Source organism: Natator depressus, chromosome 7, assembly GCF_965152275.1.
Source record: "Natator depressus isolate rNatDep1 chromosome 7, rNatDep2.hap1, whole genome shotgun sequence".
In the NCBI taxonomy this organism is placed as follows: domain Eukaryota; kingdom Metazoa; phylum Chordata; order Testudines; family Cheloniidae; genus Natator; species Natator depressus.
This window is the reverse complement of record NC_134240.1, coordinates 8593641-8614451: the sequence shown is the minus strand read 5'-3', so window position 1 is coordinate 8614451 and position 20811 is coordinate 8593641. Positions and strand designations below refer to the sequence as shown.

The 20811-nt window shown below is 41.9% G+C and overlaps 1 protein-coding gene across 2 annotated transcripts in view; it reads right to left on the bottom strand.

Annotated features, from left to right (window-relative positions):
- Positions 1–378: 378 nt before the first annotated feature.
- Positions 379–20811, bottom strand: part of TAFA1 (TAFA chemokine like family member 1) — a 351097-nt gene continuing 330664 nt past the window's right edge. For both annotated transcript variants that reach the window (XM_074957447.1, XM_074957446.1), the window contains exons 4-5: positions 9973–10097; positions 379–5069 (exon numbers count right to left, since the gene is read on the bottom strand). In XM_074957447.1, coding sequence (XP_074813548.1) covers positions 5052–5069; positions 9973–10097 — 143 coding nt within the window. In that variant the 3' untranslated portion in view covers positions 379–5051. The remainder of the gene's footprint in view (positions 5070–9972; positions 10098–20811) is intronic.

The window sequence follows — 20811 nt, the reverse complement described above, 5'->3', positions numbered from 1 at the left end:
TGCAAACCCTGGTTATACTCTCCATAACGCATATATCAATTATAATGATATGTTGACAAAACAGTATCCCAGAAAATGACTATTTTCCTCTGAGAACGTTGTCATATGAAGTGTAACGTGTGTCCAGTTACGACAGTTAGAAACATTGCTAATAATTTTATAATAGGAAAAGATACTCAGCAATAAGCTTCTGACTATACCTGAAAAAGTCCATTAGTGGCCAATCAATATTTTCTGATAACACAAAGCAGCAATCACTGTACATTTTTTTACTCTGAACATTTTTTACATAGGCATCTCCCTGTGACAGGAGCTGCATCTCCTACCACCACATTTATAATGCGAGGTCATAATGTTGGCCCCTGATTCCCCCCCCCCCACCTCCTGTATTCCAAGTGTATCGACAGACAGTAGATAGCATTCTGAAAGCAACATTAAAATCATACCACACTGAGCTCTTTATTACCAGAGATTTTGGATAAAAAGTACATCATTTAAATTATCTGAATCAATAGGCAGATGGTAGTAACCATATTTTAAACGTTTCTCCAACTTGTACACATTAGATTTAAACAACAGCTTCATGTTTCACATATCTGAAGAAGAAACGCTGACACAAGTCAAAATTTATCTCCAGTACATTTACAAATATTTAATTTCCCTCCCACTGGCATCACTGTGTTTGTACCTATGCCAGAAAGCAGGAACTTTAGCTTCCTCTTAGGATGTTGTCAATACTCCTTTATGGATGTGCAAAGAATGGCATGACTCATGTACTCTCATGAGGATCCAGAGAACCATGCCCTCAAAAAACCATTATTCCATCAGCCAAGGAAGAAAGGAACTCCAAGACTTTTCCAATACACAAAGATTTGTCCTGTATATCACTGAAATATGCAATCATTGTGCCACTAGGCTGGTCGGAATTTTTTGTTCGGGAGGGTACATTGAAAAAATGAAGGTTGCCTGCATCCTAATTTGACTTTGCATTTTGTTAGTCATTATTTTGGACCTTTGGTCTGACCCATTATGGCTCTTATGATCTTATGGTCATGGTCTCATTTTTTTCCTAATCGTTTTAACTGAAACAGAAATTTCTTAATACTGCATGTGATATGCAGGGTTTGCAGTAACTTCAAAGAATTGCAGATGTTTAATGAATTTGGTGGGGTGATATTTGATGCTGCCAACCGGCAAAGACAAAATCATGAGCATGCCCAAGAAACTTTGCTTCTTATAAACAATATTTCCTTCTCTATAATTTTAGCAGACTTAGTATTTTCGTCCTTCAGTAAGCAAAATTTTGCTGACCCAAGCCAGTGGCAGATTAGCCACTAGGCCAACAGAGCCTGTGCCCAGGGCTCCCGGCCAACTGGGGGGCCCTGGAAAAATGGGTGCCCCGATGCCCCGACCCACTCCTGCTGGGGAGCAGGATCTGGGTGCGGGGGCTGAGTCCACTCCACCCCCGTGCTCCAACCCTGCTCCCCGGTAGGAGTGCTGGCGGAGGAGTGGGGGGAAGGGAGCACCTGGAGGCGGAAGAGGTCGGGAGGGGCTCGCACTTGCTCTGGCCCAGGGCCCCACAAAATGGTAATCCACCTCTGACCCAAGCATTACAGTTACCTTTACATGCTCAATCAGAGTTCAGGTCACGGGAGACAAAAGATGGCAAGTATCTCACTCTTGGACCTTAGGTTTGGGAGACAAGCTAAACGGGTCAGATTCTAATCTGAGTTACAGCTGCAAAAAAGATGTCTTGTTGTTAAGGCACTGCTCTAAGACTAATGAGTTCGGAGTCCTGTCTCTTCAACTGATGTGCGAACTTGGACAGACTTAATCGCTCTGGGCCTCCGTTTGTCATGTGCAAAATAGGGCTCTCTCTGTCTCCCACATTTTGTCTGCCTCTTCCACTTGAATTGGAAGTTCTCTGGGAACAGGGACTGAATCTTATCATGTGGGTGTATAGTGCCTAGCATAAAGATCTCAGCTGGGGGGTTTTAAGGTGCTACCATAGTACAAATAAATAGTGATGATGCTTTACTTCAGTGGTGTTGCTCTTCACTTACACTATTGTAACTGAGACCATAATCAGGCCCACTCATTCAGCTCATGGCAGCACTCTTACCAGTTGATTTTCTGAGGGCTAAACCCAGGGACCCACTACCCAGCCTGAAGGTGTGACTGTGAGGTGAGTCTCTCTGCAAAGAGAATGGGAGGAGGGGGGAAGAAATTCCCAACCATGGCTTGGAGCACCCACAGAGCCACTCCACTAGGCTACTTCATTTTATTGGCTGATCTAGATCTCTGCAGCCCAGACAGGCAGAGGACCAGAAGATTACTGGACCTGCCCAGGTTTCCTGACCACTGGGCACTGCCACACAAGAACTCCCAGCCCCGATGGTCTATATGCTGTGCAATGGGAGCACATCTGGTGCAAGACACTCATGCCGCTATCTAGACTCTCCCATGCATAGCTGAGCCACATCTGTTCTATTACCCAGGGGAATCTCCAGGGACATAGAAGTGGAGAGTGGATGTCCTCCTAAGGGCCAAATCCAGATGTCTTTGCTTGGTGTTTACCCGTGGGCTTGTCTACATGGGGACACTCAGGAAAGTCAGCCTCAATTAACGGAATGTGTGAATTAAAAGTGGATTAATTAAACTGCATTACCCCCCTGTATGGATACTCTCATTCAGAATTAAAGTGGCCTAATACAGTTTACTTTAATTCAGTTTCAAAGTGAATTAAATTAGATCAGACTAAGGCCACTTTAATTCTGAATGAGAGTATCCACATGGGTTTAATTCAGTTTAACCAATCCACTTTTAATTCACACTGTTAGTTAATTTGTCCCCCCATGTAGGCAAGACCTCAGGCCTTATGATGACAAATTCTCTTTGATTTCAATAGGAGATTGATTGAGCAAGGATCTCGGGGCTCAGCCCTAAGAGCTATTGACAAGAGTGACGGGGAAAGGTATTTGTTGGACTAAAAGTAAAATGGGCAGGTGGGGAAGGGGAGGAAGACTGTTGAAAAAAACCAGCATTAACTTTTATGGCCTGATTCTGATCTCAAAATACACCCGAGTAAAAAGGTGTTCAGGCATGTTTTGATCTTACAGAAACTGGCCAAATATCTATTCAAAAGGGGAGAGTGGTAAATTACTGCTTACAAAGCAATACATCCATTTTTATTTTGAGGCTCAACACTCCAGTTACCAGCATATAAAGTCCATGTGGAATCTGGTGTGACGCTTGGCACTGCTGCTTTAATACACCCTGTAATTACAGTGACAAATTTCCACCTCCTGAAATATCAGGTGCTGAAGTGGTTGCCCTAGAGGAGGAAGAAAGCTGGTGGGATAATTTTGACTGACTTTGGGTCAGCGAGCTCAGCTGTTACTCTACACTGGATTAAAACTGATTAGTCTGGGTGAAGGCGGTCTTGTGAGACACAGGTAACTAGGGTGAAAGGAAATTGAAAATATTAAAGAAGAGAAAGTGGGACTGGATAAAATGCCTTCTTCACTTCCATACACCTCTTCAATTTACAAATACCCAAGGCTAGACTGTGTAGCCTTCATGCACGTTGGCAAGTCCACTAAAGGGACTACTCATGTGAGTAAATATTCACAAACATAAATTCCGGCCCTGAGGTTCTACCTCTGTCCTAATCATTCTAAGAGCTTTCCTACACAGAGAGCTGCATTGCTTTAATCAAAGGTGTTAATTTAAACTGATTTTGTTAAACTGGCACAAACCCCTGCATGGTAACTCTTATTTTGTTTTAAGAGTGTCCTATATCAGTTGACAGAGTAGACTGAATGCATCCGATGAAGTGAGCTGTAGCTCACGAAAGCTTATGCTCAAATAAATTGGTTAGTCTCTAAGGTGCCACAAGTACGCCTTTTATTTTTGCTTTTTTCAGTTGAGCTTCAGTGAATTAGGTTTAAGCTAAACCAAAATAAGCCACTCAGACTGAAATAAGAGGGTCCAGACGAGGGGTTTCATCGGTTTAAGTAAACCAGTTTAATTAAACAGTGCAAGTTTGTCTATAGGAAGGACTAAGACAGCAGCAACCCAGACGTGCTAGCAAGAATCAAACCTTGTGCAAATCCCAACTCATCTTAATCAAACATTAAGAAACAAAATCAGTTTTTGTATTCTCGAGTAAACAATGCAAAACTTTGGAGTTAGCAATCATATTTTCACTGGAGTCTATGCCACCTCTACAAAGTCTGAAGACGTTGTTTGTAGTACACCTTTAATAAGAAGGCAGCCCGCAGTCTACCAAACTCTGCCAAATAAACTCTTAATACATACTGTATTTTATTCAAGAGTTGTCCTTCTCTTCTTCATGGAATATCTAATAGCTCTAAAAATATTTTCCTGGAAGAGGATAGACTCATCATTGTTAAGTATAAAGTATAGTTATGTAAGTAAAGCCAGCATGCTAGTATTGCACAAGGGGGGGAAAAGCCTCCAGAACACAAGAAAATGGAATAACGTAATTCTCTCCAATACTCTGTTGAAAGAAAAAGGAAGCTCTTGACACAACATCTTCATGATTCTGATAGCTCCAGGTGTCCTGGTGCTGCAGCGGGTTTGCTCTCCCTTTTGACTGCTCTGAAACTGGTAGGTGTATTCCAGATCATTAAAAACCGGTATTACAGCAGCTCCAGCAAAGTGTGGTACTATTTAATTTCTTGAAGAGTGAGGCTTTATTTCAAAATATCATATATATTTATATCTATACTTTTAAATGGTATAAAGTAAATTGTAGATCCAAACGTATAAGACTATTGTTCATACTTCATCATCACAAAAACTTTACCAAAGAACCATTTTTCTTCATTTTTCTTTTCTGTTGTCAAAAATCTGGGGCATTATTTCCATAGAATATTTTATTTCACACAGTAAAGCCACTGTTATTATCTGGTCAACAGTCAAAGTGCAAATAAGAAATCCATTTGGCTTGTAAATGCTTGAGATGGTTTACATTTTGAATATGTTGTCCTCTGTAAATCAGTGGTTCTCTCATCCAGGAGACGCTATTAGGTTCTTGGGTGAATCTGCAATGAAGTGCAAAATAATCAATTACATACGTTACAGAAATGAACACAAAAGCTGGACTGATAGTCTGCTGGTGGTGGCACATGCCTCTGCCAAATGGGTGTCTGAGTTCACAGCTTGAGATCAGCATTTTGTTTTGTGCTCCAGCTTGGTCTGATGGTGTTCAGGGGCAGCATGGCCAGCTCCTGTGGGGATGTAGGGGCACGAGCATCTTCCTGCCCTCTTGAATGACTAGCTTGTGGAACACCACTGATTTGCATGGAGAGACAGCTGAGGGGTTGGTTACATTAGATAACAGAGACTTGATCTACTTGAATGTGCTAAAAACCCCTACAAGGAAAACTGGCCATTGTTCAGGTTTCTGTGACTCTGAAATAAGAGTGACCTATCAGACGCTGACATTTTTAGCTTCCTTGAGAAGATGTGTCGTTTTTTGGTTACATCAATACACATAAATGAATATCATAGCCCTTCTCTAGTCAATTTAAGTGAGTAGCAATACTCACACTGACTTCAGGAGGCTCAGTCCTTAAATTAGGAGAACAATTATTAGCAGAGCAGTAGACTGTATGATGGGATGCAGCAGTAATTGTCTTAGCAACAGATATTTACTGCCTTGTGTTCTTTTTACTACTTTGAGGTGACCTCTTAATTAGAATGACTGTTACAACAAAAACAAAGGGCTTTAGTCAATGCTCTAAATAGAAATTTAATCTGAAATATAGGTCAGCATATTAAACTATTCAGCCTGTTAAAAAAAATCCTAAAACCTTTCCGAATTTTTTTTCCAGTTCCTATTTTCTGCTGTCCTGATTTGCCATTAACAAATGATCTTCTGTGCTGGGTTTTCTCTCACACAGACTGAACAAATCCCATTCTCTTTGCTGCACTACTGCAGCTATTTGCTCAAGGAGGGAGGGAGCTGAATATGCTCTGGGATTCAGGTTTCAAGGGACCATAACATCAGCTGTTGCAGTATTACTGGGCAAGTAGTCTAGGAAATGTGAGTAGTTCTTTCACCTACACTACTCAGGAGACAATATAAAAATGACCTGATGGCATAATATATTGTAAACTGAATGTTATTTATGAGAAACAGCTTGGCCTACTTGTTAGAGCAGGGGATATGAAATCAAGAGACCTGGATCCTACTCAACCACTGTGTGACTTTGGGCAAATCCTTTAAGTTCTGTGCACTGTAGTTTTCCCTATCTGTAAAATGAGGATAAGAAATATACCTATTTTTGTAAAGGGCTTTGAGGGCACTATTATTATGAGCGTAGCTTATAGTAAAAATAGGACAATTTGCTGAATTACATGGATACTGGGTGAAATTCACACCTGGCACAGAGGGCCAGCACAAAGCCTTCTGAATCACCTAAGTTCTGAACAGGAATGGTACGTTGGAGAGTGGATTGACTGCACTGGGGTGCCTGCCCAAAACCTACGTGCTGTGCAAGGATGTCTAGCTCTGTATAGGTCTGTGTAGAAAGCTACAACTGGATCCAGGGAAATGACCATGATCAAAGGGTCTGCAGCTAGTATTCCAGCCCCCAACATCATAGCCCTGCTCATTGGCACCAACTTGGGAGGGTAGATTTCCACCTCCCAACCCATCCAGCCTCTGCCTACAGAGAGCCCAACCCAGCAGAGCGCTACTGACTGGAACGGGTTGTGCACTCTGCGAGTTGCAGTGTGACCTCGCAGCCTGGTCTCTGATACTTTTGCGAAGAAAGTGAAGAATCAAAGCTTTTCAGATGATCTCCAAAACTCATGCTGCCGTTAAAACAAGTGAAAAGTGATAAAAAAAAAGTTTGACACGAGACCCAAATAAATTAAAAAAACAATTTCTGGACAAAATTTCAGACAGCTGCTCTATCAATAGAAAATAAATCATTTTGCAGAAGCTGAGGACAGCTCTTTAAGTCTTGGGCTTGAACATCTTAAATACTCAAACATGTTAAAAGTTAAAGGGCTAAAGTCAAGTACACAGTCACAGAGAAACAGGAACACTGGGTCAGATCCGTGGTCCATCAAGTGCAATGTCCTTTCTCTGACAGGAACCAGCTGCAGCCACTTCAGGGGAAGGTGCAAGCATTCCTGTAACTAGAGTGGAATGAATATTTTTCGGTTTAGTGGCAGAACCAAAAAAAAATCAGAAAAGAATTGTTTCAAGTCAAACTGAAGCTGAATTTTTTAGTTCTTTCTTGCTCAACGGAAACTGAAAAAAAATTCATTTTTTTCTTTTCATTTTGATTCTGGTTGGTTTTCTTACCCCCTTTAAATGCATTTTTGTAACAAATCTAGCTTGATTTTTAAAGGAAAGGTAATTTCAAAATGAAAACTTGAAACATTTCATTTTGAAAATGTCAAAACAAACCATTTTGACTTTTGCTAATTCTTTATTTCATTTTAATTCACTGAATGTGACCTGAATTTGCGAATGCTTTCATTTGACTGAAAAATGCATTTTTTAGTAAAGAAACTGTTCACTAAAAAAATTTCACTCAGCTCTGCTTGGAATGGACAACTATGGATAATTTACTGTAGTGGGAGTTTCTTCCTCCCTTCATCAGTTAGGTTTAGATTTATGCCCTGAAGCATGTGGATTTTTATCTCATATATAATTGTGGAAATGTTCATAGTCAGGATACCAGTCCCTGAGTCCCTCAAAGTTCTTTTGTGTATGGAGAACACTCATGGCAAATTAGTTTAAGGCTCAGAATGACTTGTGCTAAACCCTTTTCTAATCATCACGGATATATCCAGATATTGGCTGACTGGTGTTGCTTCTTCCTGACTCCTATCACTGAAATATATGCAAACAGAGACACACAGCCCTCAGTCATCTGATCTGGGCCAGGAGCACACGTATTTCTGGAGCACACCTTTCTCCTGTGCTATCTGAAATGACAGTGGGCTTTTTAATAAACAAAAATTAAATTCCTATTTCAGGAGTTGATTGGTTTTTTTTGCCATTTAAGGATCAAGCAGGCTACTTCAAGCAAAAGTTTAACTCATCCAAAAGTATATCCAAGATTTCTGTCTCCATGATTTAAGAGATCATTATTAAGCCTTTTGCCACTTTGCCTTTATCAATTCTGTTCTGTCACAATGTTTCAAGGTAACAAAACAAAATGCTGCTCGAAGCTTACCCTGCACAAGCTCATTAAAATAACTCCTAAGGGTAAATGCCAGAAACATTTTTTTTCATTTCTGAATACCTGTAGGTTTTTAATTTAAATGAAATACAATAACCCATTCTGATTAGATTGAATCGCACCTCTGAATATTAATGAGTTTCACTCCTAAGTTTCTAACTATTATTACTAGATATTGACTGTTACCTACACCTTGGTTCACAGGATGCTTTTGGATGGTGGAGCTTAAGAAATTACAAATTCCTATCAAAACTAATAAGATTCCTAAATTACATATTTGCAAGGCAGAATGCAAGATTACCCTAGGGTGCTACATTAAAAATCTAGCACAAGAACAACAATAATAATAATGTAAATAACAAAAGTTTTAAATTTCTCCTCACATTACTTGTTAAATAATTTCCCTTTCTTAAATTTGTGATTCATTAGGGAAAGAGATATTAGGACATGTGATCGTTTTTATGCTATATGGCCTAATCTCAAATGCTATTTCAATTTAGATCAGACAAGCCATAAACATGGGGTGGCACATGGCTCCGCCACCCCACAAAGAGATCCAGCAAGAAATTGGAACTCTGTGAATCATAGTTCCTTCCCCATTTCTCTCTTTCTTCTGGGAGTGGGAGAATGATGGACTAAGTCTCTTTTGCAGGTGCAGGAATGTTTAGATGAAGTCAAAAACATTTCTGCAAATGTTTCCTTTTTGGGGGGAAAAAAGCCTTTTTCAATTTAGTTGGTTTGGTCCTGCTTTGAGCAGGGGGTGGGACTAGATGACCTCCTGAGGTCTCATCCAACCCTGATCTTCTCGTGTGTATGGTAACACCCATTGTTTCATGTTCTCTATGTATATAAATCTCCCCACTGTATTTTCCACTGAATGCATCCGATGAAGTGAGCTGTAGCTCACGAAAGCTTATGCGCAAATAAATTTGTTAGTCCCTAAGGTGCCACAAGTACTCCTTTTCTTTTTACAATAATTAACAAACTTGTAGGACAAATCTTTTTGACAAGCCCTAATGCCTTTCAACAGCTCCTGCACAACAAGGTTGTCTCCCCCGGTGCTGCTGGACTGAGTTCTGTGAGGCTGCAGCATGTAAAACAATGGGGATTAGTTAATGTTAGGAGGGGGAATGTGACATTCAGTGTAGATGTTCTCCTGTTTCCTCATCCAACCAGGGCTCGTTTCCTCACGGGGTGACTGGGAGATGACTGTATGGCGGAGGGAAATCTACTGTTGCCCAGCTGCACAAACACCACCATGTCTTTTCCCACGTGTTTGCGCCTTTCTGCACTGCGCACTGGAGGAGGGGGGGCAGAATGAGCTTTCATTTTAACTAAGTCTCCTGTAGATGAAATAAAAGCCATGGACTCAGAAATTAGCTATTACTAAGACGTACTAGCCAGCAAAATCTCATACCTATCAACCCATGGCTTTCATAATTGTATCTTTAACCACCAAAAATGAGCCTGCCGATAGGCTATTTTATTCCTTGGAGGCAATGACTTTCAGAAAGGTACATAGTGCTAAGATGCCAGTTTGAAAACCTGGGCTCAGCTGAGATCTCTGAATCTGAAAACCTGTGTCTGATGTAGGGAGAGGGTCAGAGCGCTGGCAACTGACAAAGCAGCCAACCAACCTTCCATACAAAAGCAAGATGCAGTCCTGGTGACTGTAAAAGTGTATGGGTGAACAAGGGCAAGTGATTCCCTTTCAGTAGGTACAAGTGGAAACATGACTTACTCTGGTGGTCTTGATTTTATTGCCAGTTGCACACATCCATCCAGAATTATCAGGTAATGTCTTGCATTCTTCTCCCTCTAGGCAGGGCTCCATTTCACACCACCATTTCCCAATCACTATAGAAGCTAAAAAGAAAAAGATAACATTTACAACTTCATCTTGATAAATCATAATGAAAAGTTTGATTGAATGAAACAACAACTCAAACCTCCATTTCCCATTAAAAGCCCTGAAAATTAAATATTGTTGCAAGGATCTCATCAAGTAGTTACTTATATTGCATGTCATTCTAACATGAGACACTTTTCGTGATAAGGTATTGTTTGGCATAGCCTCATTCTATATCTGTCCTGTTCTATTGTTACTATACTTTCCAGGACTGCGACCAATAGGGTGATGTGAAAAGAAATTGCCCTTCATAGAAGACATTTAGCACTCCACTTATTATTTCAGATATGCAGCTCTCCTAGGCCAGTATGTGCTCCTTGTATTTTCAATGTATTTAGTAAAGCTGGGCAGGAACTGGATTTTCTCCTTCTGCAACGGAACTAAACCAATCATTTCTAAATTCCCTGGGAAACAAAATTTAAAAACTAAAAATACCAGAAGGGGACATTTTGAAAATGTCAGAAAGGGACACTTCAACCTTAACAAAAATGTTTCATTCCTTTTCTCCCCCCTGCCCCCCACAAAAGTTTCATGAAAATCCACACATTTTTCAAAACTTTTTGGCATAAACAGAATTTTCCATTGAAAATCTGTTTCGATGAAAGTTTTCTGACTGGATCTAGTGTTTAGCAGTTATCAGCATTTCTATAAAAATGTAGTTCATTAAGTAGAAAATGCAACTGCAGTGGATAAACGTACAGTAACTTTTACGCCATCTCAATAAATATAATCTAGTTGGTGTATTTACCTATAATCCTTCATATCCAGCCAATTTATGCTACCATCAATATTTCCCAGCATTGACCAGATTGTACTGCAAAGATATAGAGAACCAGAACTATCACAATTGTCTCAGATCCATGTATCCCATCTTTCTGTCGTATGTCCCAGGCGACCCACAGACTCAGTACAGACCCTTGTTCAGCTCCCATGTCTTGACAGCAAGAAACACTCGCATCTTGTGTCTTATCCCTTCCCCCGCAGTCCAGAAATAATGCTGTATAAATGTAACCATTTCATTGGCTCCTCTACCCACCAAATGTGTAGTGAATGAAACACCCCATGGCTCTGTAACACTCTGAAATGATTCAGAACATCACAATAGAAGGCAAGTGGATAGTGGGCAGCATTATGGGGTCAGAGTATGTTTGTGGAAACAGAACTACGAATTTCCTGACATTCAAATATTTATTTTAGTAACTTGAACCTTAACTTTGAATTTCCAAACATTTATCATTTTAATAACTACAGTGTTCTAATCATATAGTTTGACTATAACTAATCTTAATGAAGTTTTGTTTTTTTTTTTTGCCTGGGAATTGGTCTCTGTCTATAACCTTAATTGTATCTTAATGGCATTTTTGTCTGGGGATTTTGAGAACATTTAGCTGACTTTGCAATTTCCAGCTAGTTGTTGCACGAGTTGCTCTATCTTTGGTTTGTTTCCCCTGATGCTTAACTATCAAACCTTCTCAGGTGATGTAAGGGTATTTAACCCATTGGTATCTCCTATGATATCAGCTTCAATATTTAGGCCCGTATCAGCGTATAGCCTATGTTTAAAGTGTAAGGCTATCTTGTGTCCCATGTTCATACCTTGGGGAACACTCAGAGCATATGGATCAAAGTACACCTTGCAGTCTTGTATTTCACACATTGATCCCTTTCTTATTTAGCTGTGTCATATAATTGGGGGCTGCAAAATACGGAGTCCTGTTTTGAAATATCTGAATGCAAGTCTGCTTTCTTTAACGGAGTACTGCAAAGCTACATCTCTGTATCTTTAAGTGGGCAAACCACTTAAAAAAAAAATCACAGGCCAAAACCTCAACCCGAATCTCAAAGAGAACCAAATGTAAACCCTTATCAGACACAGACGTGTTTAGATAACTATCCCTTCCCCTCTAGCTGGCCCCTACCACAGTCTCCTTTGTTGATGTACCTCTGAAGATCACTGAGCTTGGGGCCAAGCCAATCCTGAGAGCTTGGGGCCAAGCCAATCCTGTCTACAGAATGGGGGAGGCGGGATCAGGCAATTTACAATAGAGAACAGAAGGGAGCTGCAGTAAGGACGAAGCCTAGGGGGCTATAGGGAGACTGCAGAGAGTGTGAGAGAGAGGCTCCCACAGGGAAGATCCTAACCTAAGACCAGGGGAATTGCTCCAACTAGGAAGGACTGGGCGTAACCTGCTAAGGCAGGAAGGACTGACCAGACCTGGGGCGTTTGGGCTGTACCCAGCTGTAGAGAAGACTTTTGCACTTTAAGTTAATAAATCAGACCTTAAGGAGGGCTGTTGTGATTGGACTGGAAGAACCCTGAGTGGAGTTTATTTGGGGATCCAAGAAGGGAAACTGAAGTGGCAGGCTGTGTGCAGTGTTGCCCTACGGACACCAAGGGGTGCTGTGAGGCGGCCATTCATCTGCCATCTCAATACGTTTTGCCTGTATATTGGACTAGCTGGATCGTCTTATTTTATAGAAGATTCCGAGGCTGGAAGAGTGGGGCGGCTGTGGGGAGAGGGTTAATGCCATGCACTTCTGACCCAGAGAAAAATCAAGAGCGCGCCAGATTTGACTAGAACGTCAGGGAGATGACAGACCTGAGACCCACCCACAGCAGGAGATGAGGAGGGAGCTGGAGAATTTGAGTGACGGTACAAGTAAGGGAAAAGATGCCGGAGGCTTAAGGGATATGTTAGTGGAAGGGGAAAGTGATTTAGGGGCCAAAAGAAGGTTAGGATGGTGCCAACAGCATGGGAGAAATATCTGGTTGGGCTGGAGGGGTGGAGACAGCTGGAACACATTTAAAACAGTGGACATGAGAGAGAGAGAGACTTCAAAAGGTTTGAATGAATTTTGATTTGCATTCTTTCCCCCTCCCCTTCCCCCCCCCCGCTTTTTGAGGGGTGGGACTATCTTACCCAATTCTTCTGAAATTCACTCATCGCTGTATACTCATTGTATACTTAAATGTGCAAGTCACATTGCTCTAGCAGACCTGATGTGTGGATCCTCCGGGTCCACCTACCCTACTGACATTGCTGCTCCAGTTCTAAATCACCAGGAATGAAAAAAAACACTCTGATCTTAGCTCCAGGGGGGGAAATTGCCTTTTCCTAGCACCATTCCAATTTAGTATTTTGTCACTGGTTTCCCAGTCAAGTGCATGACAAATGAACTACTGCCAGCAGGGTCAGCCTTCCGTAACTTTGCATTCCCCTGACAGCCACACACCTAATTCCCTGTCCTTGTTAATGCTCCCAGGCCTTTCTGATCCTACTTACTTTGCTGCAGACTAACCAACAGCAAGTATATGTGTGTGTGTGTGTGTGTGCGCACATGCGTGTGCATCCGCACAAATACACTTGAAAAAGAATATCAGGATCTCCAAGGCAAAGAGGCTGCCTGAGGAATAAAAATGATTTTGAAATGACTGAAACAGATTTAATGAATCCAAGAAAAATTATGTGACTTTCCCCACGGATAAGCTGATTTCTATACAAAGCTGCTCATGACCCCTGCAAAACAATAGTGCTGGTTAATACTGCCCATGGTAATGCCATGAAATGATCAACATATGAATTTGTCTGACTCTTCCTGCGTGATTTTTCTTAAAAATGCCTCCTGGGCAGACTGCCCTCGGAAAGGTAGAGGTTAGTGTCACCAACAACCGCTGGAGGCTCTGGATTCTCTCCCGATGAAACCCTGGGGCCAAGAGCCACAGACGCTGACACATCACAGCTGTTCCTGCCCCCTTACCACCAACTGGGAATCTGATTGGAGAGCTCTGCCTGTAACAGGGGGCACATCCCAGTTGGTTCAGACCTAGTGCCAGGGCCAGGAGCAGACCGTCAGACCTTTCCTGGGGGAAAGGGTTTTTTTTTGTTCATCTGCCACTCACCAATGGCTCTCACTACACCCCTCTCCTGCATTGTAGCATCTGTCCTCCACCTCCTTCTTCCCATTGGCACCATCTCTCCTTCCTGGTTACTCACGCCACTCTACAGTTCCCACCAGTTCTGCCTGCTCCTCTTCCCCTCTCCACCCTGATCTCCCCTGGCCAGCACACAGCTAGGTGCCATGCCTACATCCTCCTCCCCACCTCTGGGGACATTTGCCCCAACCCTGACCCCGGCTCCATCCCCACCCTCTCTACCTCCCCCACCCATCTCCACCCTTTCCCTGCCACCATTCCTAACCTATCCTCCTCCTTCCCCCTCCTCTTCTCTTGCTATCTCTGGAATGCACACTCTGGGCATGTCTACACTTATCTCCGGAGCAATCGATCCAGCAGGGGTCAATTTTTTGCGACTAGTGAAGACGCGATAACTCGACCTCCGAGCGCTTTCCCATCAACTCTCGTACTCCACTGGAGCCAGAAGCGGAGGAGGAGTCGACGGGGGGAGCATCAGCAGTCGACTTACCGCAGTGAAGACACCACGGTAAGTAGATCTAAGTACGTCGACTTCAGCTATGTTATTCATGTAGCTGCAGTTGCATAACTTAGATTGATTTCCACCCCCCCACTGTAAACCAGGCCTCTATCTTTAAAAAGATTACAGCTATCCATGACCTATTCCTGTGTTATTCTCTCCAACTCCTGTCTCGCACAGAGACCCAGATGCCTTCATCTGACATGGAAGAAAGGCAGAAGACCATGAATGTTGTTTAGTTAGGCTGCAACTTTATTCACTTATTATGTCTGGGAGTACCCAGCAACTGATTGCACAGTGCGGGGAGGAAGAGATCAGCTCCCTGCTGATCCAGATGTAGGAGCCCCAAGCCCTATTCCTCAGCTACCTTAAAGAGATCCAGGAAAAGGAGGGAGGTCGGCTCTCCGCTGATGAGACATACAAGCCTCAACCCCCATAATCATGTTCCATAAGGGATGGTTTCCTTCACATCCTTTCCCAGTCCAGCTTATCATATCGGCCTATGCCGAGTACCTGCACTGGACACCAGCAAAATGCCTGGCTGCCTCCCCCATGTCCCTGCCAGGATCTGATCCTGGTAAAGAGGTCCTCCATGTGGCTGCACGCAGTATCAATACCCCTCCCACTCTTCCAGTCAGCAGGGAGGGCAATGCAATGACCTTGATCTGGGCCCACCTGCATCTGCCCTGCCTGTCTATCCCTGTAAGCTTTCCCTCTTCTCTCCCTTGTTGCAAGGGAGCCCTTAAGGAGTCAATGCCACATTTCTTTCAGCTAGCCAGACAAAGACCCACTTGTATCAAGGTTGCAGTGTGCACATTTTAGCATAAATGTTCACTTGTGATGGTCACAGAATGCAATTGCAAACAGAAGCATATCAGCCCAGAGGAGGTACTTGTACCTTTCTAATGGACTGTTTAGCAATGGTGTTACCACTGGAAACCAGCTGAGGCTTTCATATGCTGACCTCATCCATCGGACTAACGCACAACAGCGTTCCAGGAATGACTCACTTGCTACATCCCATTGTTTCATGGTCTTTGTGTATATAAAATCTCCCCACTATATTGTCCACTGTACGCACCCAATGAAGTGAGCTGTAGCTCACAAAAGCTTATGCTCTAATAAATTTGTTAGTCTCTAAGGTTCCACAAGTCCTCCTTTTCTTTTTACAGATACAGATTAACACGGCTGCTACTCTGAAACCTTGCTACATCTATTTGCCTAAAATGTCACAAAGGAGTCTCAGAAACTGCAACACAAGTACAAAATGTTGCCAAAGTAGAGCTACCCTCTGTAGAATCACCTCCCCATCCAAATACGAAAGATATTTCCTAATGATGAGCCTTGCAGCATCTTTCTGTGGTGTAATGTGTACTGTAAGTTGTCCGAACAGTTGGCTCAAGAGTTAATATAACTGCTCATGGATTCCCATTGAGCTCTGATCAATTTTGTAAAGCACCAAGCTCCGTAGTCTTCCTTATGAAGTATTTAGCGATGTGGCAAGCAAGCCTGAACGAGAGATCTGAAAACCAGGTGGCCATTTTTCCTAGTTTTGCTTCTTTATTCAGTGTGCTAATGGACAATATCTTGGAAGCCTGTCAGCAATGAAGGGCGGGGTCTGAAGTGATCTTTGGCATTTCAGAGCCACTTCCTGTGGCAAACGTTACCCACAGCTGTACCCTGAAACCATGAGTTACAAGGCTGTCGCAGAAACTTGTTCCAAGGATTGGGGAGAAGCCGAACTCTCATGGATCTACTGCTCCATAGGGGAGTGGAAATCTTTAGGCAGAAGACCCAGAAAAGAAGGGAACTTGCCTGACATCAGGCCCAGCGTACCTTACAGTGACGGTCGAAAACTTTTTGTAAATCTGAAACACTGGAAAAGTTACCATCAAGAGACGTTAAAAAAAAATTGGGTTTCAAACATTCCACTTGAGCAGAGTTTTCCAAAGTCTGGTTGGGCATTTTCTAAATTAAAAAACCCCCAAAGGGGGTGTGTTCAGTTTGGGAAGGTCCATCTGGTTTAAAATATGGTGCTCGGCCTGATTTTAGGCCGCAATTCCCCTCTGAAGTATGGTGGAGAGGCTCTGAGATTGGAAAGTGGGTAGGGCCCATGAAGGGGAATAGAAAGTACCATCCCACTGCCTCCAAGCCTCTTCTGCATTACATGAGTTGTGCTGCTCCACATGGGCAGTGTACGTGGCTAGAGTAAAGTGGAAAAGGCTCGGGACTAACAACTGAACCCATCCCGGTCCTTTCTCAGTGTAAGTTACAACGCAAAAACCTTGTGAGTGGCTGCTAACCTGAGCAGTCATAGCTCAGCCCTACATTGCTTGTTTAAGATGTAAAGAGAAGGTATGAGCTGGCATAGCGACCATGCAAGGTAGAAAGGCAGGGAGAAGACTCATGCTGCAAGGCAGCAGAGACATGCTGAGATCCATGGGAAATGGTCCTACATTTTCTGTTGATTTCTGGCTCCTGCTAGTGCTGCCAGCCTTGCGGCCATGTCACAGCAAGGGACAAAGTTCCCCTTCTGGGTCATTTTAACGCAGGAAAGGGAAACCTAAAAGGTTTGATAAAATGGGCTGTTGTCTTGGCTGACATTATTTATGGAGCTGGTTTTCCACGGAGGTTGGAAAATTTCACAAGCCTGAGAAGGCACAGTGCCCTCTCGCAGGTACCATGCAAGGTTTCTGCAAATTAGAATGAGAACCATGCAATGAGAACCATGGCGGGGAGATTCCAAGAGACCCTGATGGTGAGTTCATGCATCTATGAAAAGACCAAAACTAGCATAATCATGTTCAACTTACAAATTATACCCTTATTCAAGGAATCTTTCAAGTTCACTAAAACTTAACAGGCATTTGGGAAATGATCCAACAATAGACATATCATTGTTAGATAGGAACATAGGAACTGCCAGACTGGATTAGACCCATCATCCCTCTAGGCCAGTATCCGGTCTCTGACAGTGGCCAACTTCAGAGGAAGGTGCAGGAAACCCTGCAGCAGGTGCATGAGGGATAATCTGCCTCATGTGAAAGTCTTGTCCTAACCCCTAATAGTTAGAGATTCTTAAGGCCTGAAGCATGAGGTTTTATATCCTTTCCAGAACTCTTCTTTTAGCGATAAATATTGCAGCTAGGCTTTGAAGGATTAGAGTGTATCAGTAAACGTTGATTTCACTGTGTACACGCAAACTGACAAAAACATTTCCATCCTTAATAATCAAAATATATACATAGGCAAAGGCTATGTCTACATAATTTTCTACAACTGTGAAAATTTAATGAATAAAAAATTAAAAATTGCTTAAAAATAAACATCAATATTGTCTGTCAAAATTATATAAAAATTGAATTCTGTCAAGCCTAATTATGACTCTGGATAGTTTTGTTATCCAAATAAATATCTATCGCCTCTTCGACTCTTGCTAGTTCCTTGTTCGCAGCCTGCAGAGAAATCTTGTGGAAGAGAGTTCTACAATCTGACTATGCACTGTATGGAAAAGTATTCCTTTTGGTCAGGTTTTCAATTTGCCACCTTTCAGTTCCAGTGAAAGTCCCGTTTTTTATCACCACGTATTCTGGGGAGGATTGCCACTCGTTTACATTTGACTTAATTTCCAAGTTATAGTCCTGCATCTCAGTTCAAAGAGGCAGGTAAAAGTTTTCCAGCGAACCGTGGAGTTTTATTAGTTACCTTGACTGGGGTTTGGTACATTCTTCAGAACAAATGACCCAGGGAACAGAATTTAGTTTCACACAGCATAGGCTGTTAAAGTGCTTGTGTGTGAGAGAGAAAACTGGTAAGAGGAAGCTGCTTGTTCCCTAGGAAGGTCTACCATCCAGGCCTCATGGTGCTGGAGAACCACAGCTTTTCTGATGTATTAACTGTTCATTTTAGGATTCCAGTGACAAAATCATGTTTTAACCTTACTCAGTCACCAGACAGAATAACATCATGGAGCTTGGATGTTCAGATCACGCTGACTTAGAAGCTCACAACAAACCCTCCAATATGGTGTTCCTTGTGTTGTCAACATCTGGGGAATGCATGAAAAACATCTGGGCTCAATGCAAGACTGATTTTACGGTGCCAGCAGCCCTCAGTTATTGATGGTGTGGAGAGAAATCAGGTCCATGGAAAAAAGAGGTTTGGCTGTTATATCTTTCCTGTCTCTTGTGAGCCTAAGTCAAAAATTGTTGTTGTTTTCAAGAAAGCTAATTTTTTAATGGAAAGTTTAAAATATAATAATCTACTTAATAGAGGACAAACAAGACACAGCCAAGTGATCAGAGCATCAGCAGTATCCTTCTATAGTGTATGAAGGACTGTGTTGAGCTAGGATACAATGCAAAGATTCAAGGAGCATGACAATTATTGAAAGTAATCTTATCTCTGTTTACATAGCTCTGTTACATTTAAACACATTTGGTTTACCTGAAAGACTAAAATGGCTGCAAGGATCTGCCTGTACTTGCTCTGAACTCAGTGGGTTGCAGTCTGCCAGGGTTCATGCGAACCTTTCTGTTTTGCTTTGCATGCCGGGACTGGGTTTTTTTGTTCTGCATTTGTACGGCACCTAGAACAATGGGGTCTTGATCTTGACTGGGGATGCTAGCCGCTACTGGAATAGAAATAATATTTCCACTTTGAATTTCAGGATCAAATAAAAATGCCCAAGTCACCGTAAAACTGTTGAAAACACCAAAATTTGCCCAATTAGATGGCAAAACCATGTGAACATATCAAGTTTCTCATCATTTCCAGCCAAAAGCCTAAATCCAACCAGACTCGGGGCATATTTAGCAAAAGATTCACAATCCTTTTGTTGAAAATGACTGGTGTTTCCGCTTTGTAACAAAACCCAAGCTGTGTGAGTCTTCTCTTGTTTCAATATTTTATTACAAAAGTTTCTTACAGCGCCAGGTCTGGCATTAAACTGGGGGCCAGCTTGTGTTATTGAGTAGCCGGTTGCCATGCACATATCAAGAAGTCATGGGCACAAGTACTCAGATTTATTCCTGCTAATGAATGGTGGATGTAAAATTACAGACACAAATTTTGCAGATGTAATTTCCCTTTGACCTCCCTGTTCCCCAGCTTATGAAATGTCTATAACAATATTTAAGTCACAGCATATTATGAGATATAATTAATGTTTGCAAGGCATGAAAAAAAGAGCCTAACAGAAATGCAAAGTATTGCTAAGTATTTTGGCCACTCTTTATAACTGTTTTGAGAGGACAAAACTATATACCAAGGCATTATTTCCAGTAAAACTGCAGGAGCAATCCACATCCTTTTGGCTTTGATAAATATACATATTTTGTTTTCACACAAGAAAGAGAAATATTACTATAAACCTCCTCCTGATTGCAGGTATGAAGTTACTCCAGGAATCACCAGGCAGAGAGTTAGGTTGCAAACCCTTTCTGGCAATGTTTGCAATAATGGAAAAGTTGTAGAGTAAGTGTAAGGCATTCTATTTTAATCTAGTTCCCACTAGAGAAGATTGATATAAATAACATTTAAATAGAGAACACATTTCAGATGCCAGCAGTGAAAAAGACTTTGTCAGCCTAATGAAAAGATATCAATTTTCTCCACTTTATTCAATAAATTGAGAGTCATTTTCTAAATGGATTGGATTAAAGGAAAGTTCAAACTCCCAGTGAGAGACTCTCTCCACTGATGGAGACTTTAGTCAAGGGAAATAGCACAGGGCTAGATTAAAACCTTTCAGGCAGTTTCAGATCTATAAAAATGATGGAAACCAGAACAGGAGTATCTGTAATGCTGTGCTCACCTATTCTTTAAAAAACAAAATATCAGGAAATTGAATGAGGCACATTGTTTCTCTTCGTTCATTAGGACGTCATGGCGTGCAGAGTGAATTACAAGCCTGGGAACTTGAAACTTCTGGGAGGAGAAGACTAGAGTGAAGGGATATGGTATGGAAAGCATTAAGTATTTTACAAACAGACTGAGATGGCATTTACTCAGGGAGTTGTAAAGTAGGAGTCTGATAAGACAAAAGAATAAACATAAACCAGAAGATTTCAGGTTGACTAATGCTGTCTAACAGAAATACAAGACGTTTTCTGTTGGGAGTTCACCAAGCTAGCTGCTTTAATTCAATTTAATTCAACTTTAGAAACATTAATCCAACACTCATGCAGTGTAATACTTTGCAGTTTTTTATAGTTATAATTTTTATACTTTTTTTCTA